The following is a 20,626-nucleotide window of genomic DNA, read 5'->3' as shown; positions in this document are numbered from 1 at the left end:
AGTGGTGTACATGAATGTTGGAGATGGCCCACTATCTCTCTAACTGTGTATGGAGTTGTAGAGAGCTTTATTCATAATAACCCCCAGAGCCAACAGTCCATCTAAGATTCATGTTAACAAGTCCCCAGTCTTTATTCAGAGCTTTTCATTTTAATTAGGCTAGAAAGGAAGGACTCTCCTGGGCGACGCTCATCAAAGAGCAGGTGATTACACRCAGCTGAGAGCCCAGCCTTTAAAAATGGACAATCTGTGATTTAGCACCACGAGTTCACCTTTCTCCTTTTCTCTTTTTGTCAGTTTGGCCTAAAAATAACATGTTATTAACATGCATATAGATAGAACGTCTAACCTTTTTTTTCAATCTTTCTTTCTGTGTGGCTCAGAGCAGTGGTCGTAGAGATGAGACTGCACAGAATAAGGGCAGGTCTGTTTCCACAGAGGACATTTGAGAGAGAGAGGCTTTTGTGTGAGGATGGCCTGCCACGCCAAGAGCCTGCACGGTGCACACGTACACCCCCCCAGGCCGGCCATAGCAGAATCCTTACCCCATTACTCAATGAATGAGTGTTGCAGAGTGGGAAGGGGCACCAGGGCTCACTGCAGTGGAAGACTTAGCTGAGACTGAACCCCCACAACCTCTACATGTCAGGTCATGCACTTTAGCCACGACTAGGCCGGTGTCTGGAACACATCAATAAAGGACAAATTGAAAGCCCCTTAACCCTCAAAGCTGGCCCCTAACTCATGTTTATGCACGGACGGGAAATGCGTAGTATTTTGAATATAAAGCCTAACATGATAATACTCTTTAGTGATAATCCAAATATGAATGTACAGAAAMTCCTAACCAATGCATTGTAAATGAGGAAATCAGCACAGTACACACAAATACAGTGTTATAAGTGTTTAAAGTCATTCTCCTATTAAAGTCCTGCCCTTGCTGGTTGCTGCAGTGTTGGCTGCATCTCCCCAATGCAAATAGTCACGGAGAGACAAAGGTGCTACTTGCATCATTGCCTTAATCGCGCAGGTAAATTGGACTATTAGAGTCATTAGTATCCAGCATGGCACGATTGCTTGATGGATTGCGGGCCGGATTATATTGACTTTCTCCCAGGGTGATATATTGGCTAATTCAGAAGCCCTTAAGAGGCTGTGTGAGTGTCCTCCTGGTCACCAGCGTCAGCTCAACACAATCCACACAGTTTACGTTGCTCATTAGTCCCCCCCTTTTCTCTCACATGGACATTTAATCCTCATAACGGCCTCATTATTTGTCTGTGGATATGTTCTGATCCGGGGATGAGGAAAAGAAAAGTGGAGCTTTGTGTAGACTGGCCGCTGTGCTGCTGAAAGACAATTGTCAGGCACCATCATCAACACCTCGCTTTCACAGAGCATCCATGTGGAACTGATGTGTTAATGCTGGCTAACCGTGCACATTTTTCTGTGACAGACATGTTAGTGGCAGTATATGTTGTCCCCAAATCAGATGACACTGTACACAAACGGGTCTCTCCAGTGATTTTATGTTGGCCATAGTTGTAGTCATGGGTTTCTTTCTCTCCTCCAGAGCCGATGCGGACCCCGAAGAAGCTGAAGATTGCAGAGACCCAGGCCAGGTTCATCGCTGTGGACTGGGAGTCTCTGGGCTACAACATCACCCGCTGCCACACCTTCAACGTCACCATCTGCTACCATTACTACAACGCCAACAATCAGACCAAGGCCGACTGCCTGGACATGGACCCCAAGGCCCCACGCCACGTGGTGGGCAACCTGCCCCCCAACACCAACGTCAGCCTCAAGATGATCCTCACCAACCCCGAGGGACGCAAGGAGAGCGACGAGACCATCATCCAGACAGATGAAGATGGTATGTGCACTCTACATAACGGATAGATGTCAGGAAACAGAGAGGCTTTTTTTTATGCTCAGATTTCAGATGTAGAATTCACACTTATTCGTCAGTGTTAACGAATCAAGCTCACCCACATACATTGCGCGTGTTTTTCTATCTCTATAATTCTCATTTATTTTGAAAAGATAGATGTATCTAGCTCTGTTTGTAACCAGTTGAGATTGACTCATGCTCTTTGCTGCCCCCCTGTGATTCCTACATCTGGGCTGAGTTACTCATTTCAAAGCAGGGCACGTTTTCTCACTGTTGCTCTCTGAATAGACACTAGCTGGATAGCTAACCAAGGGTTGAGATAACAGCACTGGCGGCAGCCCGGAATTTGTAACTCACATTAAACGCTTCAGCATTATAATCATGCAGCCAGGTGACCAGCTCTATCCTGTGGCTACCGGCAGACATGTTGTCCCTTGAAGAGGACCTGTTTAAATCTCACTTCACGTTCGCACAAGCCCAGGAGATAATGTTAGAGAAATGACTGAGCCCTCTGTAATTGTTCCACCAGAACTTATTTTAACTTTTCCCTGATTCTGCATGTAGCTAGAGATTTGTTTTTTGGGTTATATTCCGGTCCTGCTAGGCTCCCGAGTGGCGCAGCAGTCTAAGGCACTGCATCTCTGTGCAAGAGGCGTCACTACAGTCCCTGGTTCAAATCCGGGCTGTATCACATCCGGCCGTGATTGGGAGTCCCATAGGGTGGCGCACAATTGGCCCAGCGTCTTCCGGGTTTGGCCGGGTTAGGCCGTCATTGTAAATAAGATTTTGTTCTTAACTGACTTGCCCAGTTAAATAAAGGTTAAATAAAAATATATAAATAAATAAAAACATGTTATTACCTATTTCTACAATTTGTTTWGTTTTTTAACAGATTGGGGTGTATGACTTTCCAATAGTATTCCAACAGCAGAAGAGAAATCTGTCTGATTGTTTTTAACATGTCAACCCAAGCCCATTTCAGTAGCATCAGTCAGGAAAAAGGAACGCATGCATTTTGTTTTTCTGTGTGTAAAAAGCTGATGTCTCAGTGACATCCATCCAGTAGATTTGATAAATTTAAGTTTSTCTGACTTGGGGGCGAGGAGAGGAGAAGAGAGGCCCACGTAAACAGTTCCTCTAACACTGATCTGGAGACAGCAGACACGCACGTGTGCGCCGCTCCGGGCCCTGCTCCTCTCTTCAGACAGACAGGCCTGACAAGCACCCAACCATGTGACCTGGTCACGCTACTGCTCTCTGTCTGTCTGCTGTGAAGGAGAGGGCTTTGGACATCCCCGACCCAGCCTGACTAGACTAGAACACAGCCCAGGGAGACAGGCATGCAGGCAGACACAGCCCCATGGCAGACCAGTCCTGTGGCAGCCATAGAGACCCATGGGACTGCCAGGTTTCATCAGTAGTGATGAGGCTGTCAGTCAGTAGTGTTCACCAATCCAGGATGTATTACGAAGGTCCTCAGAATATTAGGTTACTACTGTTACCCATTGACAGCCCTGCTATCTCAGCTATTGTACTGCTAAAATGTTAGACAAAACACTAGGAAGTGTCTTCGTAGAGAGCTTACATTTACATTTATTTAAGTCATTTAGCAGACCTCTGATCACAAGACGCGACTTACAATTGTGCATTCACCTTATGACATCCAGTGGAACAGCCACTTTACAATAGTGCATCTAATCTCTTAAGGGGGGGGGGGGGGGGGGGGGGGGGTGAGAAGGATTACTTATCCTATCCTAGGTATTCCTTAAAGAGGTGGGGTTTCAGGTGTCTCCGGGAGGTGGTGATTGACTCCGCTGTCCTGGCGTCGTGAGGGAGTTTGTTCCACCATTGGGGGGCCAGAGCAGGAACAGTTTTGACTGGGCTGAGCGGGAACTGTACTTCCTCAGTGGTAGGGAGGCGAGCAGGCCAGAGGTGGATGAACGCAGTGCCCTTTTTGGGTGTAGGCCTGATCAGAGCCTGGAGGTACTGAGGTGCCGTTCCCTCACAGCTCCGTAGGCAAGCACCATGGTCTTGTAGCGGATGCGAGCTTCAACTGGAAGCCAGTGGAGAGAGCGGAGGAGCGGGGTGACGTGAGAGAACTTGGGAAGGTTGACACCAGACGGGCTGCGGCGTTCTGGATGAGTTGTAGGGGTTTAATGGCACAGGCAGGGAGCCCAGCCAACAGCGAGTTGCAGTAATCCAGACGGGAGATGACAAGTGCCTGGATTAGGACCTGCGCCGCTTCCTGTGTGAGGCAGGGTCGTACTCTGCGGATGTTGTAGAGCATGAACCTACAGGAACGGGCCACCGCCTTGATGTTAGTTGAGAACGACAGGGTGTTGTCCAGGATCACGCCAAGGTTCTTAGCGCTCTGGGAGGAGGACACAATGGAGTTGTCAACCGTGATGGCGAGATCATGGAACGGGCAGTCCTTCCCCGGGAGGAAGAGCAGCTCCGTCTTGCCGAGGTTCAGCTTGAGGTGGTGATCCGTCTATCCACACTGATATGTCTGCCCAGACATGCAGAGATGCGATTCGCCACCTGGTCATCAGAAGGGAAGAGAGAAGATTAGTTGTTTGTGTCGTCTGCATAGCAATGATAGGAGGAGACATGTGAGGTTATGACAGAGCCAAGTGACTTGGTGTTATAGCGAGAATAGGAGAGGGCCTAGAACAGAGCCCTGGGGGACACCAGTGGTGAGAGCACGTGGTGAGGAGACAGTTTCTCGCCACCACTGGTAGGACGACCTGTCAGGTAGGACGCAATCCAAGCGTGGGCCGCGCCAGAGATGCCCAACTCGGAGAGGGTGGAGAGGAGGATCTGTTGGTTCACAGTATCGAAGGCAGCCGATAGGTCTAGAAGGATGAGAGCAGAGGAGAGAGAGTTAGCTTTAGCAGTGCGGAGCGCCTCCGTGATACAGAGAAGAGCAGTCTCCAGTTGAATGACTAGTCTTGAAACTGACTGATTTGGATCAAGAAGGTCATTCTGAGAGAGATAGCGGGAGAGCTGGCCAAGGACGGCACGCGTTCAAGAGTTTTGGAGAAAAGAAAGAAGGGATACTGGTCTGTAGTTGTTGACATCGGAGGGATCGAGTGTAGGTTTTTTCAGAAGGGGTGCAACTCTCGCTCTCTTGAAGACGGAAGGGACGTAGCCAGCGGTCAGGGATGAGTTGATGAGCGAGGTGAGGTAAGGGAGAAGGCCTCCGGAAATGGTCTGAGAAGAGAGGAGGGATAGGGTCAAGCGGGCAGGTTGTTGGGCGGCCGCCGTCACAAACGCGAGATTTCATCTGGAGAGAGAGGGAGAAAGAGGTCAGAGCACAGGGTAGGGCAGTGTGAGCAGAACCAGCGGTGTCGTTTGACTTAGCAAACGAGGATCGGATGTCGTCGACCTTCTTTTCAAAATGGTTGACGAAGTCATCTGCAGAGAGGGAGGAGGGGGGGGGAGGGGAGGAGGATTCAGGAGGGAGGAAGGTGGCAAAGAGCTTCCTAGGGTTAGAGGCAGATGCTTGGAATTTAGAGTGGTAGAAAGTGGCTTTAGCAGCAGAGACAGAAGAGGAAAATGTAGAGAGGAGGGAGTGAAAAGGATGCCAGGTCCGCAGGGAGGCGAGTTTTCCTCCATTTCCGCTCGGCTGCCCGGAGCCCTGTTCTGTGAGCTCGCAATGAGTCGCTCGAGCCACGGAGCGGGAGGGGAGGACCGAGCCGGCCTGAGGATAGGGGACATAGAGAGTCAAAGGATGCAGAAAGGGAGGAGAGGAGGGTTGAGGAGGCAGAATCAGGAGATAGGTTGGAGAAGTTTGAGCAGAGGGAAGAGATGATAGGATGGAAGAGAGAGGGTAGCGGGGGAGAGAGAGCGAAGGTTGGGACGGCACGATACCATCCGAGTAGGGGCAGTGTGGGAAGTGTTGGATGAGCGAGAGGGAAAAGGATACAAGGTAGTGGTCGGACTTGGGAGGAGTTTGCAATTGAGGTTAGTGGAAGAACAGCATCTAGTAAAAGATGAGGTCGAGCGTATTGCTGCCTTGTGAGTAGGGGGGGAAGGTGAGAGGTGAGTCAAGAGGAGAGGAGTGGAAAGAAGGAGGCAGAGAGGGAATGAGTCAAAGGTAGACGTGGGGAGGTTAAAGTCGCCAGAACTGTGAGAGGTGAGCCGTCCTCAGGAAGGAGCTTATCAAGCATCAAGCTCATTGATGAACTCTCCGAGGGAACCTGGAGGGCGATAAATGATAAGGATGTTAAGCTGAAAGGGCTGGTAACTGTGACAGCATGGAATTCAAAGGAGGCGATAGACAGATGGGTAAGGGAGAAAGAGAGAATGACCACTTGGAGAGATGAGGATCCGGTCCACCACCCGCTGACCAGAAGCTCTCGGGGGGTGTCGAGAACACGTGGCGGACGAAGAAGAGCAGTAGGAGTAGCAGTTGATTCTGTGGTGATCCATGTTTCCGTCAGTGCCAAGAAGTCGAGGGACTGGAGGGAGGCATAGGCTGAGATGAACTCTGCCTTGTTGGCCGCAGATCGGCAGTTCCAGAGGCTACCGGAGACCTGGAACTCCACGTGGGTCGTGCGCGCTGGGACCACCAGATTAGGGTGGCCGCGGCCACGCGGTGTGGAGCGTTTGTATGGTCTGTGCAGAGAGGAGAGAACAGGGATAGACAGACACATAGTTGACAGGCTACAGAAGAGACTACGCTAATGCAAAGGAGATTGGAATGACAAGTGGACTACGCGTCTCGAATGATCAGAAAGTTAAGCTTACGTAGCAAGAATCTTATTGACTAAAATGATTAAGATGATACAGTACTGCTGAAGTAGGCTAGCTGGCAGTGGCTGCGTTGTTGACTTTGTAGGCTAGCTGGCAGTGGCTGCGTTGTTGACACTACACTAATCAAGTCGTTCCGTTGAGTGTAATAGTTTCTACAGTGCTGCTATTCGGGGGCTAGCTGGCTAGCTAGCAGTGTTGATTACGTTACGTTGCGTTAAAAGAACGACAGTAGCTGGCTAGCTAACCTAGAAAATCGCTCTAGACTACACAATTATCTTTGATACAAAGACGGCTATGTAGCTAGCTGTGTGGCTAGCTACGATCAAACAAATCAAACCGTTGTACTGTAATGAAATGAAATGAAAATGTGATCCTACCTGTGGAGCGAAGCGGAATGCGACCGGGTTGTTGAGTGCGGAAGTTCTATTCGGTAGACGTTGGCTAGCTGTTGGCTAGCTAGCAAATAGCTGGCTAGCTAACCTCGGTAAATTAAGATAATCACTCTAAAACTACACACTCTAAACTACACAATTATCTTGGATACYAAGACAGCAAAGACAACTATGTAGCTAGCTAACACTACGCTAATCAAGTCGTTCAGTTGAGTGTAATAGTTGCTACAGTGCTGCTATTCGGTAGACGGTGGACGTTTGCTAGCTGGCTAGCTGCTGGGCAGATAGCAGTGTAGACTGCGTTAGMACGACGAAATACGATAATTACGCAACTATCTTTGATACAAAGACGGCTATGTAGCTAGCTAAGAAGAAATTGCTAAGATTAGACAAATCAAACCGTTGTACTATAATGAAATGTAATGAAATGTAATGAAAAGTTATACTACCTGCGGACCAAAGCGCGAATGCGACCGCTCGCTCCAACCCGAAATCACCTCAAGAATACGAGCTCCAATACATTCATGTTTTGGATTGGAGATTCTACTCAATACATTTAGTTTTCCACTGATCAGTACTCATGTCACAGTGGTCTGGCATGCTGGTTTCTCTTGCTGATGGATGTACTCTAATAGTGAAAGGGATAAAGCCCACAAATTAAAGGAGACTAATTTGATCATAAAACATGCAGACAGGGAGAGAGGATGCTCTTGAAAAGACATTGCACCTTGATCTCATCTCGTGTAAATACATTATCAAAATTCAATAAAAAAAACACCAGGGATTCGAGTGTCTGCCATTCAGTGCTAGCACAGAGCTCTACCTTATTATGCCATTTTCAACATGTTGCTTTACGGTAAGTAAAACCAATCAGTGGTCTTGTTACGGGCACAGAGGCTCAGGAGTGGCTCTCTCTGTGAGAATAGGATTCATTACAGCACAGTGGCCTTCCTTTGATTGCACGAGGACTCACTCCTCCTGTCTTCTGTCCTAATGCAGTGCCTGGCCCCGTTCCKAGCCAGTCCATGAAAGCCACACCGTTTGAGGATCGGATCTTCCTCTACTGGAAGGAACCACTGGAGCCCAATGGGATCATCACCCAGTATGAGGTAAGGAAGCATTATGGTCAGAAGGAGGTGGGAGGAGGAAGGCGCGGGAGGTAGGGGTATGAGAGAAGGTGGGGTGGGAAGGGAGTGACGGGGTGGAAGGGAGGAGAGAGGTGGGAGGAGGGAGGGAGGGAGAGGTGGGGGTATGGAAGAGGTGAAGGGAGGGAGAGAGTGGGGGAGGGTGGGGGGGGCTGGGTGTGAGGGTAAACAGGTCTGTCCAGGATCCACATGTGTTTGTATATATAAACCATGTTTCACAGGTTTATGAACCTTTACGTCCCTCTGGAAACATCCTGCTCCTTTTCAACAGGATATGGTGCAAATACAACTCAAACAGTGGACTGTGGTCGAAGGGGAACTCATTGTATGTTACTGTTGAAAAATACCTTTTTGAGTACTGCTTAGATACAGTATGAAAAGAAGGTTCTTGATCCATAATGAACTGTATTGTATTATTTAAGGTAAAACACAGATTCATAGCTTGTGTGCAATGGGTGTATGGAAGAAAACATTTCCTCTTCTCAAATGTCATCAAGCTGTGAGAGTATGATAAACTGGCCAAATCCATGGAAAGTAATATGACACTGCCCACATAATCCATGGAACGTAACATGACACTACTAAATAATGACATGGAAACACATGACACTACTACAAATGAATGGAGACACATGACACTTACTACTAATCCATGGGAAGTAACATGACACTTACTACATAATGAGATGGGAAGACACATGACACGTACTACATAATCCCATGGGAAGTACATGACACTTACTAATAATGACATGGGAAGGACACATGACACCTTACTACATAATCATGGGAAGAACATACACTTACTACATAATGACAGATGGGAAGACACATGACACTACTACATATCCATGGAAGTAACATGACACCACTACTACATAATAGACATGAAGAACATAAACACTTACTACATAATCCATGGAATGTAACATGACACTTACTACAATAAGGGAATCACATGACACTTACTACTAATCCATGGGAATCGTTAACATGACATACTACATAATGAAGATGGAAGACACATGACACTTACTACATAATCATGGGAACTGTTAAACAGACACATACTACATAATGAATGGAAACACATGACACTTACTACATATCCATGGGAAGTAACATGACACTTACTACATAATGACATGGGAGTCACATGACACTTACTACATATATCCATGCGAAATGTAACAGAACACTATACTACATAATGACATGGGAAGTCACTGACACTGATACATAAGATCAATGGGAATCACTTACACTTACTACAAATGACATGGGAAGTCACATGACACTTACTACATAATCCATGGAATGAACATGACACTTACTACATAATAGACATGAAGTCACATGACACTTACTACAAATGACATGAAAGTCACATGACACTTACTACATAATACATGGGAATCACATGACACTTACTAATAAATCCATGAATCGTACATGACAACCTTACATACATAATGACATGGAAGTCACATGACCACTTTACTACATAATGACATGGGAAGTCACATGACACTTACTACATAACATGGGAAGTAACATGACACTACTACATATACATGGAAGTCACATGACACTTACTACATAATGACAGGAAGTCACATGACACTACTACATAATCCATGGAATGTACATGACACTACTACAATATGACATGAAGTCACATGACTTACTACATAATTGACATGGAATCACATGACACTTACTACATACATGACATGGAAGACACATGAGCACTTACTACATAATACATGGAAATCACATACACTTACTACATAATGACATGGAAGTCACATGACACTTACTACATAATCATGGGACATGTAACATGACACTTACTACACTAATGACATGGAAGTCACATGACACTACTTACATAATGACATGGAAGCACATGACACTTACTACATAATGACATGAAGTCACATGACACTTACTATCAATACATGGGAAGTCCACATGACACTTACTACATAATCATGGGAAGAACTGACACTTACTACATAAACATGGGAAGTCACATGACACTTACTACAATGACAATGGGAATCACATGACACTTACACATGAATCCATGGAAGTCACATGACACTTACTACATAATACTGATGCGGAAGTCACATGACACTTACTACATAATGCACATGAAGTCACATGACACTTACACATAATCCATGGAAGTCACATGACACTTACTACAAAATGACATGGGAAGTCACATCGACACTCTACGAATTAACCATGAAGTCACGAGACACTTACTACATAAATTGACAAGGAGTCACCCCCATTGAAAACCAAAAACTATACTAAATAAATCCATGGCAAGTCACATGACACTTACTACATAATGACATGGGAAGTCACATGCTCAAATTCTTTATCACACATTTTAGTTCAGGTTTATGAGATTGTCTCCATATGCGTTCATATGCACCACAAGTCTTAATATGCATGCTGTAAACACAATGCAGAAAAATCACTCAAAACTAATTTCATTTTTTAAAACTTTGCTATGTACTTTGCTATGTATGTGCATTCCATTCCAAGTTTCCATCACGGCATAATGTAACAGAAAACTCATTACCATTTGCTTGGACACTTTTTCGACAGCTCATTAGGTAAATATTGTATTTCCCTCACCTCTCCCTCCCCTGACAGATCAGCTACAGTGGTATTCGGTCCTTTGACCCCTCGGTGCCGTTACTGCGGCCTCCTCTGATCGTGTCTCTGCCCTGGAACACTTCTCACCACGTCTTCAACCAGCTCCACCCTGGCACCACCTACCAGTTCATCATACGAGCCAGCACCGTCAAGGGCTTCGGGCCCCCAACCACACTCAACATCACCACCAACATCTCTGGTACATTTATTCCCCCCCACCCTTTTGCCCTCAGAACAGCCTCAATTCGTCGGGGTCATGGACTCTGCAAGGTGTCGAATGCGTTCCACAGGGATGCTGGCCCATGTTGACTCCAATGCTTCCCACAGTTGTGTCAAGTTGGCTCCACTGTTGTGTCAAGTTGACTGGATGTCCTTTCGGTGGTGGACCATTCTTGATACACACAGTTACAGTTACAGAAACAGTTAAGCATGAAAAACCCAGCAGCGTTGCTGTTCTTGGCACAAACTGGTGCGCCTGGCACCTACTACCATACCCCGTTCACTGGCACTTAAATCTTTTGTCTTGCCCATTCACCCTCTGAATGGCACCCATACACTGGCATCTACACTGATTGAAGTGGTGACATCAATAAGGTGTCATAGCTTTCACCTGGATTCACCTGGTCAGTCTATGTCATGGTTCTTAATGTTTTGTACACTCAGTGTATATTTCCACATTGAGGTTGGAATAAGGCTGTCAAATTTTGAAAATGATGATAGTGCCCTTTTAGTGTAAAAGCTGTTTGAAAAGACCGCCTGGAATTTCAGCCTGTTTTGGTAGGATGGAGTTTTGGCCTGCCTGGTGACATCACCAGGCGGTAAATGACTTAATAGACTAATAAGAGAGTTCCAAACCTCTCTGCCAATAACGGCTAGTTTWCAGTTCTCCCCTCCCCACTCAGAGAGTCCTAGCAAAATTCTTGCTTGACAAATTGCTCTTTGCTAAGAAGCTATTTTTGTCTATTTTTGACCATTTGGATTGAAAACAATCACAGTAAGGTACACTTAATTGTTACCCAGAAATGATTTAATACTGAGACAACTGCATTGGACCTTTAACCTTTATTTATCCAGGAAGTCCCATTGAGGTCAGAAGACCTCTTTTACAAGGGAAACCTGACCAAGAGGATCCTCCCTAGTATGGTAGATTACATATACAATGGCAGTGGTGTTGCAGCTGCTAGGCTATAAGAAGTGCTACCAGAGGAAATATTGTTTATTGTATATAATAAGTAGCTATCGTAGTTGTGTTAAATTGATGCATAATGTAATTGTTATCGTAAGACACTCCTGCCAGTTGTTGTTACGTTTTAAAGGGTCTGTTAGCACTTCAGCTGCAAGTAGCATCTAGGAAGCAAAGTAACCAAAATGGGGTGAAAATAGTGCATTTTAATGCATAATGTGGTTGGGTTGATTTTAAGAGTAATTTCTCCCATAATACTAAGCACAGCGCTGAGATATCTGTCTGTAATGCTTACTGTATCAGACTCGGTTGTGTAATGAAATATATGGATTCTCCATACCTGTTGGAGTCATTTTCTTCAGCACACTATTTTCCCAACTCTAATCTTGGCAGCACTCAACGTGCACTAGACAGGGATGTATTTGAAATCTGTTGAAGTGACCGCCTAGGACCTCATTAGATAATAATGCGAACCACAGCCAACATTTAAAGCAATCAAATTAAGCAGGTGAATAGAAGCTGAAAGCTTCTTGATATATTGGCAAATAAGGCCAGTAGCCTTTCTTAAGTAAGAGAGGCCTTGTGCTTTTTGCACTAAACACCTCGTTCAATCTTTAAGAGATGTAATGTACACAATTTATTTGTAATCACACAGGAAACATCATTTCCCGCTTTTTGGCAAAACTGTCGGGTTGCAATTCTCCGAAATGCATTAGAAAACATGTTCCAAGCAGGAGAGGAGCTGTTTACTATGCACTTTGCAGTACTATAATAAAGTTCAGCCAAGTTCAAAATGAAGCATAATGTGTCTTGATGGAGCATGCTTTTCCCAAGCCTTCAACATAGTACACCCCATTGCCGTCAATTACCCCCACTCTTGCATTTTCCCTCCATCTGTGATTTTGCGTTTAATTCTTGTCTTTTCCCCCCCGTAGCCCCAACTCTGGAGGAGTATGATGGGTCCGAGGCATTTCTGAATGAGACGGCCACCACCATCACGGTCCTACTGAAGCCAGCTCAGGCCAAAGGTGCCCCTATCAGGTAAGAGAACTAATGCCTGGCTTTGTTCTAGTCCAAAGGTTCCATCCAATCATTTTATTGAAGCTCCTCCATCCGTTTGCCTGACCTCTCTGTCAGGACGTTTGTGTCGTGTTGTTCCCTGTTCCTCCCTGTCCCTTAATGCAGCACAGCCCACAAATAGAGAGAGCAGTGCTGGGTAATGTTTGCAGAGACTCTGCAGGGAATTTAGATATTCAGGTCCATTGCCCTGCCGATCTCTATTTGATTTGGCCATTGTTGGCCTGTGCCTTTTCATTTCCCCTCCCCTATCACAATCGGCAGGGATATGGAGTTTGAAGGTACTTGTCATAAAGGGAATTTGAAGATAACTCTTTGCTCTCAGATTCAGTAAATCAGCTATTATGCGGCCAGGCCTGGGCTTCGATTGTGAAATTGGAGGGGCCGCAGATGGGGAGGGGAAGGACAACAGCCCTGAATACAAAACCAGCTGACCACATTTCTTCCTCACAGGCACTCACTCAGTAGATGTGGCAGTTGTTGCTAATATGTCACACSCCCCTCTAAATGTGGCTGTTTTTGTCTGGAATACAGATGTTGTGTAGAGTATTGTTACAAATATCATAAAGATGAATATAATCAGATACCAAATATGGAATGGAGGGTGGGTGTTAGGATTGGGAAATACACTGCCACTAGGATTATGTCGTGTTTTTACCAGCTTAAAGGTCCAATGCAGCCATTTTTATCTCAATATCAAGTCATTTCTGTGTAACAATTAAAGATACTGTCCAGGATCTTAAGCACAACAAATTCGTAACATATTGTACGAAATGGATTCGTAACATATCATACYAAATGCAAAACAATTGTATGCAATAGGACATTTTTCAGGACGTAACATGTCATACGAAACGGATGACGTAGTAAAGGCATGGGCCTTTAAAGGATTTAGGAGTACCAACGAAGCAAAGATGTGTGTTTTTAAAATAGACAGTGATTCGGAATTGGACAGATTGTGGCCTGAGTGCATTATCAAAAGGATAGTTTAATTTGACCAGTTTTGGCTGTGCACCGTAAAACTGGCCAAGCTCTGATGAAAGCTGATTGGCTAATCACGCAGCAACTCTGTGCAGCGGTAATTTAGAGAGGGTTGGTTAAGGTGTGTATCAGGGATTGAGCTATAATGAGCCTCAGGCCATCTGCTCAGGTAATTTGTAACAGTTTGACAAGCAATACAAGGAAGAGGAAACGAGCCAGAGCACTCACTCTATTTCGGTGGAAGGGGGCAGATTTTGTGTCCATCTGCGCCCGGCATTATGGAGTGTCACTTGCGTTTTAGATCTGCYGCGCTTTGAGCTAAAATAGGAGCTATGGAAGGTCAGGGAGGTGGCGAAGGCTGTCATGCCACTGGGCGCTAATGGTGAGGGAAGGGCGGACGGGGGGAGAGAGACGCGCCCCCGGGCAGTCATTACCAAATGTGGAAGGAAGGAGGTTCTGCTAGGTTTACAGCTCCATGGGTGTGTGAGGGGGCTCCTCCTCTCCTCGCTCTGCGCTGTGTTTATAAGTTGCCCTGGCACTGTGGTTAGTGCGTGTCTTGCCACGTTAAGACCCTTAGGGGGAGAGACGAAGCACAGCAGTGTGACTTTGAAATACTAATGAGAGACACGACCTGTTTACTCCCACTGGAGTTTCATGAACCCTTTCTCTTTAGTCTACAGCCTCCCAGTCTGAGAGAATGGATTGTTATTAGAGAAAGGCTATGTGCAGATAAATGGGCTCAGGTAGAGATATCATGGCCTGCAGCGTACGATGTTACCAAGCCAGGGCTAATTCCAGGAGTTCAACTCATTTGGCATGCCCTCTCTGTGCTCTGTGAAGTGAGAGATTGCTTTAAGATTAGCCTGCTTTTGTTTGGCTAGCTGACTTTGTTTGCCCGTGCTGTTTTGTGAGGACTGATTGCCTGTGATGTCCTGTTCCTCTCCGCAGTGCTTATCAGATCGTAGTGGAGGAGCTGAATCCTCATCGCACACGCAGGGAGGCCAGCTCCGTGGACTGCTACCAGGTCCCAGTCTCCTTCCACGCCTCCAGTGGCGGTTCACCGTATTACTTTGCGGCAGAACTCCCGCCTGGGAACCTTCCGGAGCCTTCTCCGTTCACGGTGGGCGACAACAAGACATACCACGGCTTCTGGAACCCTCCGCTCGCTCCCAGGAAGAACTATAACATCTACTTCCAGGCCGTCAGCAGCGTGGAGAAGGTGAATATACACCACGCTCTATCAGCCAATAGGATTCTCTAATGTTACCTCATTGGGTTATTGGGGTTTTACGTCTGTCTTAAAACTGAGTTATACATCGAGGAGCATTGTTTGCCACCCCACCCTTTTGAATGAATTAAAATCCTTTCTTATGTTGTATTGTATTTGATTTGTTTTGTGTTTTTCTTCCACAGGAAACAAAAACACAATGTCTGAGACTTGCAACAAAAGGTAAGACTTACATTTTTGTTTATTTGTACAACAATAAAAGTCCTCCTTGCCCAATATTAATGCATTTGACTGTACAGTACAGTTGGATTTCACTTTTCCCAGTAGCCAATGAATGCCCTCTCTCGTGCTCCGACGAAGAACTATTACGTGATAATGCGTGTGCCACTTTATTTTCTGTCGCTCTTCCAAGAGAATTGTCGTGCAGCGAGGATCTGGATTGAGGCAGAATTAAGGAAAGCTTATTTATTTGTAACATTCGCGCTTGTAAAGCACCTTCTCTGGTGAACAGCTTGTTTCTGTGGGAACAGGGGGCTAGCAGTGCCAACCCTTTGGATTTCACAGATAGAGAGAGAAAGCTCACTGGTTTTTATCATAAAGCCATGCTGTTGGTTTTTGGTGATTAAGAGGGAGTGGTCATTAAATTGTTACAATTCATACAGTGCCAGCTCATCCGTGATGTAAGTCAAAGGGAAATAGGTTGCCGATTTATGGACTCTGTCCTCTGGCTGCACTATTGAACTTATCTGCATTATAGATTATGGACAACATTTATGCTGAATATGCATTTTTGCAAGTGCATTGGATTTAACTGGCCAAGTATTTCAAGTACTTATGACTATGTCTCTTACTACAATTAAAGGGCCAGTCAGTTTAGCTTCAGCATCGCATTCAAAAGGCACGAGGTTAGGCGACATAGAAGCAATAGTCCCATCAAGTCGACAGGTAATTGAGTTCCACCCCACTTCTCTCTCTCCCACTACTCTCTCCTCTTCTAGCCTATCATCTCTCCCTTCTGCTAAATCCGTTTCCCTCCAGTCTCCTGATTCTGCCTCTTCGACCCTACTCTCCTCCCTTTCCGCATCCTATGACTCGCACTGTCCCCTTTCCTCCCGGGCCGGCTTGGCCCTCCCCTCCTGCTCCATGGCAGAGAGACTCATTACGAGCTTACAGAACAGGGCTGCGGGCAGCTGAGCAAAAAAAAAGGAGGAAAATGAAACTTCCGGAGGACTTATCATCCTTTCCCTCCTCTCTACCTTCTCTTCCTCTGTATCTGCTGCTAAAGCCACTTTCTACCACTCTAAATTTCAAGCTTCTGCCTCTAACACTAGGAAACTATTTTCCACCGTCTCCTGCATCCTTAATCCTCCACCCCCCCCACCCCCCCTCTCTGCGGACGACTTTGTCAACCACTTTGAAAAAAAGGGTGACGACATCCACTACTCATTCACTCAGCCTATTGACTGGTCTCAATCACACAGAACTACCCTACGCCTTGACCTCTATTTCCCCTCTCTCTCCAGATGACATCCTGCGACTAGTGAGGTCTGGCCACCCGACAACATGCCTGCTCAACCCCATCCCCTCCTACCTTCTCCAGACCATCTCTGGAGACCTTCTCCCATTCCTCACTTCCCTCATCAACTCATCCCTGAACACTGGCTGTGTCTAATCTGACTTCAAAATGGCCCGAGTTGCTCCCCTCCTCAAGAAACCAGCACTCGACTCATCTGACGTCAAAAACTATAGACCTGTATCCCTTCTTGCTATTCTTTCCAAAACACTTGCGCGTGCTGTCTCTGATCAACTTTCTCGTTATCTCTCAGAACGATCTTCTTGACCCTAACTAGTGAGGCTTCAAGACGGGTCACTCAACCAGACTCTGTGTCACGGAGGCTCTCCGCACCGCCAAAGCTACTCTCTCTCCTCTGTTCTCATCCTCCTAGATCTATCCTCTGCCTTCAACACCGTGAACCATCAGATCCTCCTCTCCACCCTCTCAGGGCTGGGCGTCGCAAGCTATTCACACTCTTGGTTTGCATCCTACCTGGCAGGCCGCTCCTACCAGGGACGTGGAGAGGATCTATGTCTGCACCAGATACTCTCACTACTGGTGTCCCCCAGGGCTCGATTCTATGCCCTCTCCTCTTCTCTCTATACACCAAGTCACTCAGCTCCATCATATCCTCACGTGGTCTCTTCTATCATTGCTATGCGGATGACACTCAACTACTTTTCTCCTTCCCCACTTCTGACACCCAGGTGGCGACATGCATCTCTGCGTGCCTGGCAGATATCTCAACTTGGATGTCGGCCCACCACCTCAAGCGCAACCTCGACAAGACGGAACTGCTCTTTCTGCCCGCTCAAAGACATCTCCATCACGGTTGACAACTCCACAGTGTTGCCCTTCCAGAGTGCAAAGAACCTTGGCATGATCCTGGACAACAACCTGTCGTTCTCTGCAAACATCAAAGCATCCGTAGAGTATGACACTACCTCACAGAGGAAGCTGCGCAGGTCCTAATCAGGCACTTGTCCTCTCCCGTCTGGACTACTGCAACTCGCTGTTGGCTGGGCTCCCTGCTTGTGCCATCAAACCCCTGCAACTTATCCAGTCGTCCGCCTGGTTTTCAACCTTCCCAAGTTCTCTCATTTCATCCCGCTCCTCCGCACACTCCACTGGCTTCCAGTCGAAGCTCGCATCCACTACAAGACCATGGTACTTGCATATGGAGCACCTAGCTATCTTAACATGAATGCAAGTCGCTCTGGATAAGAGCATCTGCTAAATGACTAAAGTGTAAAAAAGATGAATGTACCCCAGCAGCAACTTTAATTCCACTAGGAGGTATGAAAACTAGGAGGTATGAAACTAGCAAAACCCTAATGTCCTTCAGTAGAGAGCTATATGATGATATTGCTACTGGCAAAACATCTCCTGATCAAAACATCTGGTCTCGGATATCAGCCTAAGGTGGCAGCTAATGCTAATCAGTGTAGCTGCATCAGCTTTCAGCGAAGGTTGACATCACTGACACTGTTCTTGCTAGGAATGACAAGCTTGCTTCGCCTTACATTACGTCACGGATAGGTTCCAACATGGAACTCATCATCAGTGATTATGTTGTCACCCACAATGGTGCATTATTAACGTAGATTAATTTAGCTTTATCTCTATGCTTATCAATTGGACTCATATTTATGTGTTTGTGTGTTTCTCTCATTGATTCGGACAAGTATCCCCGTAATGCAGTTCTTATTAATCAGTTAAGATGCAGATTTATATAGTAAGTGCTGTGTATTTATAAGGCCAAGCTTAGAAATCAGCCCACAAAATGCTATTAGATTATCAGACGTGGAAAGCGCTGTATCTATAATCCGTAAACAGCTGTCTATGCATTGACACAACAAGGGTTGGACTTGTTGTTCATTTCAAAGATCGGACAGGAAACAATAGTGTAGTATCTTTCATCGTGGCTTTGGTAGAGAGAATCCATTGGCCACATCAACACACTCGTATGAAGTGACTGAACTGTGGATGATTTTTATTAGTGTCACAATTATGTGTGCCCGTGTTGTCAGTGTCACTTCAATTAGGGGTGGGTGGTTTCATGACTGGAAAAGGAGAATACCAAACGTAGCCTGTTGATTCGTGAATCCGGTAATAATAACGAAATAAGCCTATATGAGCGTAAGGTACAACAAATGTAAGTGTTACATCCTCCCTTAACAATGTTGTTTAGTCTGAACATAAACGGTCCATTTCCCAGAACTGTGTCCTGCTCAGAATTTCAAGTAGCTATGTGTGTGTCCATGCAGTATCCACTTGGAGTATGTGTAGGCTTTGGCCACTTGTGCCTGTCACACTCAATCACTCACGCTTTCCATTTGTGATAGATTAAATGCTAGAAGTGCTCTCATTCTCTGAATTGAGAACCACCTTAATTGCTCTAACTTAATTGGATATGAAAGCTTTGTTTAAAAAAAAAAAWGTTTTGTTAAACTGTTGTCATTAATTGTTTTCCGCGTACAAATGTCTCCGAAGCACATTGGCCTGAAGGTTGTCAAACTAATCCAGACAGAATTTGATAAGGGCTCTGCCGTGTAGCCCACCGTCAGGAAAGAAAATAGATTTTCATTTTAATCCCGGAATTGTATCTACAAAATAGTTGTAATCCAATTCCATTTGAATTTCCTCCTGTATTTTTTTTCATGAATGTATCTCATTAACTCTAACAGAAACATACGTATTCTTGAGGCYAGATGGGGATGATGTCTCAAGCAATACCTTCAAGCATTTGATACCAGGCTGCAGACCTGATAAAATAACCTTTTTAACTGGTGTCAACATCTATTGTGAAACCTCCTCTGCTAGTAAACCTATTGGTTTTCTTGTTGCGCTCCATATTACATTTCTTATAGTGCTCTTGATGGCATAATCCGGCTGTTGCATGTACAGCATTGAGTGGATTAGTGTTATGTATGCCTGTGAGATTATTTAATGCTGCTGTTTTACCATATGGAAGAAGAAAACAACTGGTGAAAGGGTGACATTTTTCTGTGACTGACTCTTTCAGTCCTTTGTTCCATAATATTTGCCGCAATGAATGACACGCAACTTTTGACAGAACAACTCATAGTTCCATCCTAGTGATGTCCAGCCTTGTTTATCACCGTGTGGCTAAATTCAGGAATACTCTCAGCAGATCCAAACTATTCTGCTTCATTTAATTTAGCAGATTTTCTTTCTAAATGCGTTTGAACCGGACTTAAATACCAGAAAATTGTTTCTGAACAGTAATTTTCCTGGGCACGATAGCATGGCTAAAGTGAGGGTGAAAGAGCTGTCAAACAGAGAGAGAGGAGCTGTAGGAGTGTTGAAGTGTTAAAGCCGGCGGCGTGGCCAGTGGGTGACAACGTGAGAGACAAGGACAGTTTGTCCTGCTCCTCTGGGACACTTTCTGTAGATGTTCCGTCTCCCTCCAACCTGATAGAAAGAGGGAGAGATTTGCAGAGGCACATGGAGAGGGGTGTGTGAGGTAGGGGGCTCACTGTCAAGAACAACAGGCAGTCTCAAAGGGTATGCCCCTAAAGCCCCCCCCCTACACTGACAGAGATTAGTTTTAGCCCCAGAGACCACTTCCTTCCTGCTACATACATCCAGCTTTCTGTTCCTAGATGTGTTTTACTGGCTGTTGGACATGATCTCTAGGGTAGTTTCATCCATCCACAACTTGTTAGCGATCTCTCCGATCACAGATGATGTTCTACGCACAATTTTCAGTG

The 20,626-nt window shown here is 45.7% G+C and overlaps 1 protein-coding gene across 16 annotated transcripts in view; it reads left to right on the top strand.

The window, feature by feature from the left end:
* The first annotated feature begins 1,558 nt into the window (after nt 1-1,558).
* Nucleotides 1,559-20,626, top strand: part of LOC111954399 (receptor-type tyrosine-protein phosphatase kappa) — a 40,583-nt gene continuing 21,515 nt past the window's right edge. For 13 of the 16 annotated variants that reach the window (XM_023974136.2, XM_023974135.2, XM_070435898.1 and 10 more), the window contains exons 1-6: nt 1,560-1,876; nt 8,044-8,153; nt 10,866-11,067; nt 12,987-13,092; nt 15,058-15,328; nt 15,523-15,559. In XM_023974136.2, coding sequence (XP_023829904.1) covers nt 1,579-1,876; nt 8,044-8,153; nt 10,866-11,067; nt 12,987-13,092; nt 15,058-15,328; nt 15,523-15,559 — 1,024 coding nt within the window. In that variant the 5' untranslated portion in view covers nt 1,560-1,578. Of the gene's footprint in view, nt 1,877-8,043; nt 8,154-10,865; nt 11,068-12,986; nt 13,093-15,057; nt 15,329-15,522; nt 15,560-20,626 lie in introns of all 16 variants that reach the window. The other 3 variants (XM_070435892.1, XM_070435891.1, XM_023974129.2) reach the window with 1 other exon arrangement.

This window comes from Salvelinus sp. IW2-2015, linkage group LG28 (genome assembly GCF_002910315.2).
Source record: "Salvelinus sp. IW2-2015 linkage group LG28, ASM291031v2, whole genome shotgun sequence".
NCBI lineage: Eukaryota > Metazoa > Chordata > Actinopteri > Salmoniformes > Salmonidae > Salvelinus > Salvelinus sp. IW2-2015.
This window is presented reverse-complemented; position numbering and strand designations above follow the sequence as displayed.